General features: G+C 33.6%; 1 protein-coding gene across 6 annotated transcripts in view; it reads left to right on the top strand.

Annotated features, from left to right (window-relative positions):
• The window catches only part of LOC118744217, a 240,237-nt gene that overhangs the window by 183,733 nt on the left and 43,401 nt on the right, over positions 1-13,103 (top strand). For all 6 annotated transcript variants that reach the window (XM_036477081.1, XM_036477079.1, XM_036477077.1 and 3 more), the window contains 2 exons: positions 7,016-7,130; positions 9,155-10,201. In XM_036477081.1, the coding sequence (XP_036332974.1) occupies positions 7,016-7,130; positions 9,155-10,201 (1,162 nt within the window). The remainder of the gene's footprint in view (positions 1-7,015; positions 7,131-9,154; positions 10,202-13,103) is intronic.

Genomic DNA, 13,103 nt, shown 5'->3' with positions numbered 1-13,103 from the left:
ATAAGTAAAATATTTTAATGATTTTTAGACTCCAATTAGACTATGCTAGATTGCCATATTGGGCAAAATACAATGTATTAAAAGTTCACTAAAAGAACCAAGGTTTGGAATTTGGTATATACAATATATGTATTTTTTTTTTTTAAATAAAGTGCAAAATTTTTTGGAAGTGTTACAAATTTTCTCTTAACACAGGTATCGTATATAACGGCCCCCGAAGAAGAACCAATTAGCCTATCAACCAGGAAAATCCACGGAACCTGTCATTCACAGAGTCACTACAAAAATTGAGAAAGTCCTATAGTTACGGTGACCATCCGTCCTGTATGATACGGGACAGTCCTCTTTTTTGACCCATTGACCTAGTAATTTATTTATTTTATACGGGACGCCAGATGTTTTGTATTTCTTTTAATGTCCTGTATTTGTTCCGTATTCGGTGTTCCGACACCTTAAAAGCTCATTAAAATGGCATGCCTATGAAGGAGTTTTAAGTGATGTTGGTATATGATCGTAATTTTATTTATAAGCAGTTATTATTTTCTAATCTGAATGCCTGTGATTCGAATCGAGGAATACATACAGTGGTCAAACTAAGTAGAAATTAGGACTCAACATTTTAGTAAGTTTTAGATATTTCTCCTTAGTTTATTTAATGTTTATTATTTATTTTATGAAAGTGAAGCGCGTTTCCCAACAAAAACCTTATAATACCATATTTCCAACTTTATGCAAAAAACTGTACCAAAACTTTAAACTTTTTAATTAGAATCTTTAGAAAAAAATTGGTTTGCAGTTTTGTAACTCATTAAAATTGAGTATAATAAATTGCGAGTGGAAAGCGTTGCTTATTTGCACTTTATTATACTAAAATTTAACGAATTTTTTTAACAAATTTTACGGGGTAAAAATCTTGAGAAAATTATCCTACAGATTTGTGATGTTGCTATAAAGATACTGTTTCAGGAAAACAGTGTGGGAGAAATTTGAAAAATTATTTCGCCGTATTCGGCTCTCGTAAATATGGCCACTGTACCTATAGTCTAAAAATATAGCCCTTTTTGCATTTATTAACATTTCCGAGGCTTTTTATGACATATTATATAAACCAACTAGAGTTAACCGGCGACGTCTTACTGTGGCTCAGTCTAATAAAATGGAAATATGATAATGAGAGGAGCACTTATATGATTCTCTTTGCATTGTACATCTATCCACTTACCGCTAATTTTCAGGCCCTCTGGAATGTAATTCGGACACACGAATACGACTTTTATAATTTTCTGTCGCTAATGGTCATCGGTAAGGTTCGCGTAGGAGGTAGCTCGTCGTTCATTTGAATCAGCATGTTTATCAGCATTTATTTCCTCCGGTAATGTAAAAAAATATAAAGCAAGACGGAATTATTTTCACAGCCAATCAAACTAAAATAAATGATGGTAAAGTGTCCTTAAACACAATTTAACCGAGCCGTTTGCTAATCTTAAAAAAATTTTACGGAAAAACAAAACAGGCTTGAGAATTGTAATAAGTTCTACACTTACGGGCGAAACAATAAATAATTTTGTGTAGCACTTCAGTTAGATCATAGGTCTGCCATATTTGTCATGTATAATAAGAAACCTGAAAAGTTAGTTCTGGTTTTCTCTGCTGAAGTTTCTATCAAGGAACTTTTAAAAAGCTTTTATCCGATCTTTTAATTGTTTTTAAGTTTTTATTGAAGTTATTCATACTTGCCTGGTTATCAGGTGGTTATATTTTTATTTTTATTCAGTTTAAACAACTCGACAACTTGATGAATTTCATTTGCTTGACACATTTCGATAATCCCTCAAATTTTTATAGCTCGATAACTATCTCTAAATTTCGACAAATAATTTTCAGTGTCTATAAATTTCGACAACTCAATAAAACACGTCGCGATAACTCAACAACATGCATAACTTAATAAATTTCGAAAACTATAAACTTCGTTGATTCAACAAATTTCGGTAACTAGATAACTTTCGATAACTAAATTTTTTATGGCTGAATTTACTTCGATTCCTATTGAAAAAATTCAATACATTTTCTTACCATTTCGTGACCCTAATTCTTATGTATTTCTCATTATCTCCATTTTCGTCTTTATCTTCAATTTTGTCTTCTCTTTTTTGTCTTCATCGTTATCATTTATTTCTTCATCACCATATTTATCTTTATTACAAAATTTAATTTCAAATATGAAGTGAAAAAAAATGCAAAAACAATTCAAACTGAACAGGTTTCAACCACAACTATACGCAAATACGATAAACTTGGCCGCAATTTTCAATCAATATTTAAACCATAAAAATTCTCAGAAATTCTCGTCTACAGAAAAATACCTTTTCAATTGTGTTCTTGGTTTTGAATCGCTAAACGAACGGAGCCAACGAAGTCATTGCTGATGAAGGTTGAGATTTCTGACTATTGGACTAAATGTTCCATCTTTGCCTACCCTGGCGTTAAAGTTGCCCATCCTGACGCAAAGTCGCCAAGCGTGATTTTAACATTGTAGAGTGGGTTGCGCTCATAAAAATTCTCCTTAATCTCACCTCTCTTCTCTTCCGTCAGGACACAAACGGGGCTTATCCCGTTGAATTTAGCCCTTTAGCGGTTTGTGGCAGTGCATTCCCTGAGTAGACCCAGAGCACAACCCATTGCTGGGAGGTCTTATTAAGATGCATGACAGGCAAACGCTTGCAGCCGCACTTATGTTGAACAGACGTTGCTGGCAATAGTGCACTATTAAGCCGTACAAGAAGGAGTGGCCCCATCGAAGCAATTTCTCTTTTTTCCTTGACCCAAAACTCCATTTAGGTTGGCTACCGCATCTTGCACATGGGTTGATCACGTTGCCCATTGAGTGTACAGAGTTGTAAAGGTATAACCGCGTACCTAGAAGAATGATCTTTCTACATGGTACTCGTAACTAAATTTCGCTATATAAACTATTATAACACTGCACTACACTTATTTAGTTCACAGCCCTTTGAGCAAAATGTGAGAACAGATGAGGCACTGAATAATGAATATATATTTATCAAAAGCTTAAAATGCAAACTCCTTTTAGCGCCAGATACATGCATATATAAATCAGCCGATTCAATTATTTAGCATTTATTTTCTTTTAAATTTCCATTACTTAGAGACCCTGCTTTTAAATTACTTCATTTACTTGATTCCAACATATTTAACTTTAGCTATCCGAAGCCAAATCCAATTTTCACAAATAACTCGTATTTTATAGCTCCTTTTTCAGCCAATTTGCCATACAATTACCAATTCCATTCACGCCTTCACTATTCCAGTTTCCCACTTTCTTCAACCCTTTAAATCGCCATGGCAATTGAACGGACAGTTGGGAGCTGCTGGCAAACTAAACTAACTAAAACAAAAAAAAACGAGAATTTAACAGAACAGCTGGATATAAAATTCTAAAAAGGTTAAACGTAGAGGAATTTATACTAAATGAAAGCAAAGAAAATAAAATATAAATATACAGTGGTGGGAAACTAAATAGGGACGCGACATTTTAACAAGGATTGACTATTTTCTTTTGCTCATCTAAAGTTTATTGTTTTTGTTTTTGAAAGTACAGCTCTGTGTCTAAATAATAAAATCATGTAAGTCTGAATTTAAAACCATGTACAAACAGTGGGATAAAACGAAAAAATATTAGGTAGTCTGTTTTGCAGGCCATTAAATTCTAGCATAATAAAGTGACATCTTGAAGAAGGTAGGACTTACTTTTGATTTTTAGGAATTTTTTCTTATGCATTTCCTATCATCCAAAGCAGGGCTTCGGAGCGGATCAAAGGAGCAAAGAGCAAAGGATTTTAACTGAAGCGGATGTATAGATGTAGTTATATTTTCTAAAATAAGATCATACGATTGATGTTATCAGTTTTTGGATATCAGTTTTGGGATAACAGGCGACGATATTTAATTTACTTGGCAATTTTTTTGTTTCTATTGGATGCAGAATTGTTCATAGAGCATCTAGATTCTAGATGCATTTCTGCATCAAAAAGAAAATTTTCAAAAAATTTCTCCTACGTTTTATTGGTGCTTAGTCCTCGATATATAAAGAAATAATAAAAAAAAAAGTTTTTGTTAGTGGGAGTGGAGCTAAGGGCGGAGTTCGGAGCAAAATAAAATGCCGGAGCGGAGCCACAGCGGAGCGATGAAAACATAAACCTGTGCTCCGTAGCCGCGACACAAAGTATGTGTGCTCGAATTTTGCTTTTATATAGATGAAAATATAATGGGCTACAAAATTGCAAAACTAAATTTTTTTTTAATTCAGAATAAAAAGTTTAAAATTTCATGAAAATTTATTAAAATAGCGAATCCCTATTTATTTGCCCGCCACCGTACATATATGCAGGGATTTTCGAATTTTCTATTCAACAATAAAGAATCGGAAGCCACCGACAAAACGTGCTGAGATATAAATAGTCAGATATTTACTGCAACTACATGGAGAGTTTCGACTGTGACAGTCAGTACCTTAGACACCACATACTAGAAATTTTCTCACACCAATACAAATGCCACCAAATAAAATGTCCACTGCGTCCTTTTGATGTGAAAGTAAACTGACTGGTTAGCTGACAGCTGTAAAAGTCCAATTGTGCAGACTTTGATATGTATATGTATGCATATGTACTCGTATACGTATTTACATACTCATATTAAAGTCTGAATGGTGTGCTCCATGTGGCCACTGAGGTTTTGTTCGAAGGATTAGTGTGACTTTATCACGCGTTGCGATTGCGCTCATTTAATGCGCTTTGATAGTAAATTTAGCGAAGGATTTTGTGAATGAGATTAGTTAGAGAAATATGTAGAGTAACGAGTGAGGAGAAATTGAAAATGTGAGATAGTGAAATAGAATTTATACATATGTACAAATAATTTAAATGAAACTAAAGGAAATGGTATTAAAGAAAGGGATTTTGGGTTTTGTTTCCTAAATGTTTCCAGAAAATATTGACTTTATTAAAACTCTGAGAAATTCCTTAAGCTTAACAAAATTTAATATATTAATTCTGGGTGTCTAAATTAGCATCAACTAACTTAATTTGCCAAAGAGAGAATTCGGGTAAAACAAATACGTAGGTATATGTACCAGTATTTTGATAATTGAGATAATATAGGATTTGCATATTGATGTGGAAGCTCCAACACCCAAAGGACCCCTGCAAAAATATACCGCATAGTGCTTTCCGCAGTCCTGAGGGATCTGGGAGTGCGATATACTTGAGGATTAAGTGATAATGGTACGAGTAAAAAGGAATTTTGTTGCTCAACGATTCCCTTTTCAGGCGTTTTCCTCGAGACGTTGAGATGTGGCGTATTTTTTCCGTACCGTAGCACGATAGAAACCAGCGTTCATTTCCTGCAATGAGAGCGCATGAGAGAGCATGCAGAATAAATCGCTTTCTTTTAATATTAGTCTTATTTTGAATATTTGGGGTTTAAAGAGATGAGCATGAGTGGTGCTCTAAAGCTCACGCATTCACTGATATTATTTTTTGTTCCGTGAAGCAGGGTAGCTTAAAAATTATCGAGATGGAATCAGTTTGGCTTGACATCCGGTTGGGAACAACTGTTGTTGGAACGGTCGCTTTATCGTGCGGCAATCGGCAATGACCTTTTTGGTATGTCCAAGGGTGTTGTGTTTTAGTTGCGATAATTACTGGTAAATAAAGCCTTGCGCTCTGCCAAGTGATGGGATTCGTAATAGGGGCTCGAGCTTTACTTACATTATTATTTATAAATTTTTTGGGGGGATAGAATTTTTCATAGGGGTTCCTGGGAAGCTCTTACATGTTTACTACTTCGAGAATCACAAACCTAGCTGCGAGAAATTTTTTCTTTTGACATCACGAGAGTACTCGTGATGATAACAGCGATTACTCCCGCAGCGTTAGAATTTTTTGGGGGCTTTTTTTGTGCAAATATATACGAAAACTGGCATACGGCTTCGAAATGTCCACTTACCCGATGGGGATGGGATTTTAAGTTTGGGAGTTTAATAAGAAAGTAGTAGTTGAGATAACAATTACCGTGGCATTCCGTCTAGGACAGTTGAAAGTTTGCTGTAAATAATACAGGTGAAAGAAAGTATGCAAGTTATTTTGAAAGACTTTGTTTATTCTGACACGTAAGACTTACAAAAAAGCTCCCTTGCCAAATTTCATGGTGAAAATCTCATTTGACAAAAAGCAGAAAAATTATATCGCGCCGCTCCAAAAGTCGCAATGACCCAGTGGGAAAAGCTCGCCGTGCCATTCGAAGCTAGATCGAGTCCTCGGGCAGCGGATTTTTTTCTATTATTTTAAATAATTTTATTCTCTTACAATTTTTGGGTTTTGTTGTTTTAAAAAGGAAATACATATATGTATTTCTTTAGTTTCATTTAATTTTCAGAAACTAATTTTATATCATATCTACATATACATATATTTTTTTAGTTTAGTTTTTAGATTTTGTTGTTTTAAATAGAAAAATATATATATTTCGCATAGATTTTAGAAACTCTTCTCTTTTTAATTAATTTAAATTTAATTTTCTTGTGATTTTTGGATTTTGTTGTTATAAGAAATATCATATTTTTTAATTAAATTAAATTTGTTTTTAATTTTCGGAGTGCATGATTTTAAAAATTCGAAATATATTTTTTAATTCGCTTTAATTTTAAGACACTTGTATTTTTTTATTGTTCTGCATTAAGTTTTTTCTTTGTTTAATAAATTTTCTTTAGTTTTTAGTTTTAACACCTTTAGAAATAAAAATATATATTTTTTTTTACTTCAACTTGAGTAAAATGTTTCAGTGTTCGATTACGTATATAAAAATAAAACGTATATATGACCAATGTGCCTTCGCTGAAATTAATTTCATTGATACATATCTGTTATCTCACTTATTGCAATGTATTAATTAAATAGTACGTTGAAAACATTTATTTCTCTTTGTCTTTCAGTTCGATTGCAAAAACTGCAAATATGACGCTCTTGTTGGCGAAGCAAATCCAAGCAACAGTTACGATTACAATGGCAGTGGAAATATTGCTGGCTGTGGCACTGATTCTGGAGACGGTAAGCGGCATGCGTTAATTAAATTTTTAAAATAATACTTTAAATCCCATAAAAATTCCGCTGAGAAAACTTGCGCTGACCTTTTGTGTAAAAGAAAGTGTATCTTATTGGTATAATTCGCGCAAAACTTCTTAATACGTAAATTTAGTAATAACTAAAGCCATCTTCCCAACCACTAAATATATAAATAGTAATTTGAACAAAGGGTTTTCATGAACTTTAGTCAAGGAAAGCAAAAAATATCAAAAGAAAGATAGAGTTGTAAAATTTAAGGAGCACTAAAACACCCCAATACATACATTTCTGTAATATGCAACAAAACAAAATTTAATAATATAAAAAAAAATATTTAAAACAAATTTTAATTTAACATGTGTACTAAAATTATTAATACAAAATAAGTTACTTAAAGCTAAGTGATAAGTGTATTAATTTTCGTTGGAGATACAGTCCAGGAACTTGAAAAGTGACAATGTTTTTCGTTATTTTTTTGGCTTAGTCTTCCCTTATTTAATTTCAATTAATTAAAATATAGTTCATTCTCTAGCAAAAACCTTTTAAAAGCGAATTCCAAGTTTTCAAAAAAATTTCACAAATTCACGATTTTCACATTTTAAACATTTTGCTTTGAATTTTTTTGAGTGTACAGTTTTGTAACCAATTTTAGTATCTGAAAGTAACTGAAGACAGTTGTCCAGAATTAAGCAAAACAAGTTATTTTCCAAAAAATTCGAAAAACTGTATAATAATAAAATAAAAAATAACTAATTGTTCTGAAGCTACTAATACTCACAGTTCTATATAGTATGTACAGTTTTGTTCGTACTATTGCACAACTTTCTTTTGCTTTTCAGGAACCGTGGAACTATTAAAAAGTTACCCAGAACAGATTTCATTTTTATCAAACATTATATTTTTTCGACATTTTCGAAAACCTGTTTTCGGCGTAATTTTGCAGAACCTTTTATTCCTTCTCAAGAACCCTAGAACTATTAAAAATCGACTCAATGAAGTTTTTATTTATAAAATAAAATGTCGACCTTTTTTGCACAACTTTGCACACTTTAATTTTTTTAAAGCATTAAATTTTTTCTACTTTTTCGACGTCATTTTATAGAACTTTTATTCCTTTTCAGGAACACTAGGACCATTGAAAAGCTGCTCAGAGCAGTTTTTATTTAATTTTTTTTTACCATAAATTTTTTTCAACTTTATGGAAATTTTTTTTTTGTCATATTTAGCAGAAATTTTTTTCTTGTACACGAACCCTAGACCTGTAAGAAAGCAACTAAGAACAGTTTTCATATTTTTTACGTAACTTTTTTCGACTTAATTTTTTTTGCGAAATTTCGCAAAAGTTCCTTCCTCCTTAAGAACAATTTAAAAGCTACTCAGAATAGTTTCTATTTATTTTTTTTTTAAATAAAATTTTTTTCGTGGTAATTTCGGGGTAATTTTTATTTTCTTAGATACTGGAAATAGTTTTTTATTTGCATTTTCCGTTTGCTGCATGAATTTGGCATACCAAATTTCTGAATTTTTTTTTTTTCGACAAAATAGCCAGAACTTTTCTTTTCCTTTTCCTAACTCACATATTAGGGGTATTTCGAAGTCTTGAAAAGCATTTTCACGATGTACGGATTACACAGTGCTGTCCCATAAAAAACAGATTCTTACCATGCAATGCGAGCATGCTGTGCACCGAGCAAGGGCTTTTCAAGACTTCAGGAACATCCTTAATGTGTTTGATTTGTTTCTGCATTTTGGCAAAATTTAGTGCAGCTTTCTTTTAGAATAGGATTATGTTAGGGCAAAAGAAGATTTTTGTATCACTGAAGAAATTAGCTAACACTTTCGGATCATTATTTAAAGAATTATAAATTTCTTAGTCCTACGAAATTTATTTTGTTGGTTCCCACTTAAAGCAAATTTAGCGTCTTGACTTTCATCAACCTATCTACTTTTCTATTCAAAACCCTGACTCTTAGTACATTCGTTACGTTTGCTTTCCTATATTCTTTTAGACTCCTGCCGTCTGCTGCAAAATTCACCAGCGAAATTAAATCAAAATCAAATGTTGACTGGAACGAAAATCAATGCACAATACTATCAGCAACAGCAGCAGCATCATCAACCGCAGCTACAACAGCAGCAGGAACAACAAAAGAGACCAGATGTTATGTTAATGGCAAAACCAGCTATGACAGTGCAAAAACAAATGCAGCAACAATACCAACAGCTTTACAGCCGTTCAGCCACACCATCACCGCAACATTTTCAACAGCAACCACTACAACAATTGCAACAACAAACATCAACACCGCCCCATGGCCTGCAAACATTCCACATCGTTTCGGCAAGCTCATCGCCAACACACCACCACCAGCAGAGTCAACAGCATCAACAACAACAACAACAACAGCAACTGCCACAGTCGACACTCCGCCAATATGCAACACTGCAGCCGCATCAACATAAGCAGCAACAACAACAATATGTGGCTGTACCCAGCGGTGCTTTGGTGCGCTTTCAGACAACAACAGCAACACCCGCTGCAACGGTAGCCGCATCAGCGCTCAGTGGCAACAGCAATAATTGCACCACCGATGGCAATGGTAATGTTGGTATAGGTCTTGGTGCAACACTCATCGCTACTGGCATGTCCGGCAATTGTTTTCAAACGGCGAATGTGCCGCTGCCTGGAAGCACAACCACGGCCACAATTTACTTTCCCATTGCCACTGCCGCGCATACACAGCAGCAACCCACCTATGCGTCGATTACGGGTGTTTCCGTTGCGCCGCCGGCGCCGCTGCCCCCAACAGCAGCAAACAGCGATGTGATGCTACCGACAAAAGCAATGGCCGGTACCAGCTCCGCAGCCGCAGCCGCAACGCAATTGCTTTGCAATCAGCCGATTGTGAAATATCACACCATACAACTGTCGCAGGTGAGAAAACAGCAACAACAACAACAGCTGCTTCTAAAGGAGCCCGTAACATTGCTAGGTAGCGCAGCTGATGTGATGCCGCTGCCGCCACCGCCAGCATATCAGACGGCTACCGTGCATGGTGAGTAAGAGATTGTTGGAGATTTTGAAAAGTATTAGTACGAGAGCTCTACAAATAGCTTTTCAGGCTTTCAGCGCTTCATCTAGCTACAAGTTTTATATTGCGGCGTAAGCGCTTAATGCCTTATGGGCTTAAAAGGCTGAGTGCGGAGTTCTACTCTGACATTTAAAGTACAGAAATATGGCTAAAGTGAAAGCTAATTGTTAAAGGTGCCTGCTTGGAATCATTTCGTATAAAATGTGAGGCGCTGAATAGCTTTCGAACCACTGATTTGGTTTGAAAAACTTGCTGGATAACAATAATTTCTTAAAATATTTTCTATTCGGTTGAATTTGAATAAGCTGAATAATAAAATAATGCGCTGAATAAAAACGAAATTTAATGACTTATAACTGAGCTGAATAACAACGAAGTCTGCTTATCTGCTATCAACTAAATTGCATTCAATTAAAAACTTAAAAGCTTTCTTTTTGCTGTATTTTCGTTAGCTGAATACCGAAATAATGTAGTGATTAAGTTTGACGATTCTTTTTAGTAAATTAGTTAGTTCAAATTACTATTTTAGGCTCGCCTGCTTTATTCAAAATCGCTGAAAAAACTATGGACAGTTTATAGATAGCGCTGAATATCTACAGCATACTGAAAATGTTAATTCATTTTCTTCCAACATACAACAAATCAATAATTTTTCAAATATAAGCCACTGTCAATTGATAAAAGATTAAATCAATGAAGTTGTACGCGCTGAATTGCTACAACCCAGCAAAAAATCGGTAATCGCTTTCAGTGGTAACGTGTTCTAGAAGGCATAGCGTTGTAATGGCTTAGAATTTTTTCGCTTCTTTTAGGCATTGCCGGTAATGCAAAGTAGAATGTCCTACAATAGTTTATTTATTTCGCTTCTTTGTTTCATTTCGGGGAATGCAAAGTAGAATGTCCTACAATATTATATTTGTTTCGCTTCTTTGCTTCATTTCAGGGAATGCAAAGTAGAATGTCCTACAATATTTTATTTATTTCGCTTCTTTGTTTTATTTCGGGGAATGCAAAGTAGAATGTCCTATAATATTTATTTTTTAATTCGCTTCTTTGCTTCATTTCCGGGAATGCAAAGTAGAATGTCCTACAATATTATATTTGTTTCGCTTCTTTGCTTCATTTCAGGGAATGCAAAGTAGAATGTCCTACAATATTTTTTTTATTTCCCTTCTTTGCTTCATTTCGGAGAATGCAAAGTAGAATGCTGCATCGTAGTGAGCTGAAAAATAAAATGAATATCCAAAAATTCTTTTTCTACCGTTATTTTCTTTGGATTTTGTCTCGCATAAAAATCATGTTTTGCTTTGTTCAATTTGCAGCGAAGTTGAAGTCAGTCAATGAAGTGAAGTACAAGAGTGAGGAAGTACGATTTTAAGCTTTATTAAATAAGCATGTATGTACATACCGATTTTTAAGAAAATACAACTGAGCTGATTTATAAAAATTTTAATTAATTTTAATCTTTTAAGACATTTTCTGATTTCAATTTAATATAACTAAGTATGCACTTATCTAGGCATTCTACATTAGTTTCTCTGTAAGGCATTCTTTGTTCGCTTCTCTGGATTCTGTTTATCCATGCGTTCTCCCTTCGTTTGAAGGTAATGCTGCGGGTAAGGGCTTACCGCCAATGACATGCCCATGTTAAAATAAGGCCTTCTTGAAGCGAAAGGGTAAGCGATTCCCATCGCCTAGCTCGTTTCCACTTTCGTTTCTGTGGTAATCGGGTTTTTTGCTGGGAAGTGCCACTTAATGTAATTTTGAGAATGTACGTAGCTAAATTGCGCCGTAGCTAAATTGCGCTGAATTCGTGAGAATCCGCCTCGCTATAAAATGTGTGTGCGAATTAATTGTAATAACAATAATGGCGCCATTCAATTGCGCTGAATTAGGAAACAGTTAGCTGAATAGAGTTTAAACATTAAAACACTTATAGACGTAAACTAATGCAATTACAATATTTGACTAAAAATCAACTGAATACTAAAAAATTTTAAGTATATTTGGGTAAATTTCCATATTTTGCTGTAAGACTTAAATTTTCCTACAGTAACTTAACAAAGAAAATGACCATCAAATTTGCATTCGTATTTATTTATTAGCATGCCTTTAAATAAATTTATTATAAACAAATATTTAAAGAGCGGTGCATTTTATGTGCGCTGAATAAGGCAAAAATTAGGTGAATAGAGTTCACATACTTAGTTAAAAAAATTATAAACGCTAACTTTTGACATGAATATTTTTTACTAAAAATTTGCTGAATTTTCACAAATGTTTAATAAATTTACAGAAATATCCATCTTTTGCTGAAAAACTCAAATTTTTCCTATGCTGAATTGACGAAATAATTGGTTGCTATAAAATTTTCTTGCATATTATTTAGTTTTTCAACATGAACTTGTCACAGAAACTAATTTGCTTATGATGAATTAAACACAAACCGAATGAATTAAATTGTTGTTAAAAAATATGTTAAAAATTGCGCATTTTAAGTGCGCTGAATTAGAAAAAAAAAGCAAAGTACGTTGAGTCTATACAGTAAAAACACCTTAGAAAGTTAAACATCAGCAAACAAATTGTAAATAAAAACAGCTGATATCATAAAAACTTATAAGTTTTTTTTTTGTAATATTTCATCTTTTGCTGTTAGACTTTAATTTTTCGTGCGCTGAATTGGCAAAGAGCAAACGAATTTAGTGTTCGGATACCAAGGCTTAAAGAATATTAGTAAAGTAGGAGCGCTGAATTACTAAACATTTAGCTGAATAAATATTTTTTTATCAAAAAATAAAATTTTTACTTAGCAGAAAAAATGATTTTCTTAACATACAAATTTTACTTTCCGCTGCTTTATTTTCGC

The sequence above is a fragment of the Rhagoletis pomonella genome, unplaced genomic scaffold (genome assembly GCF_013731165.1).
Source record: "Rhagoletis pomonella isolate Grant_MI unplaced genomic scaffold, Rhpom_1.0 Rhpom_scaffold_00008, whole genome shotgun sequence".
Taxonomy (NCBI): domain Eukaryota; kingdom Metazoa; phylum Arthropoda; class Insecta; order Diptera; family Tephritidae; genus Rhagoletis; species Rhagoletis pomonella.
This window is presented reverse-complemented; position numbering and strand designations above follow the sequence as displayed.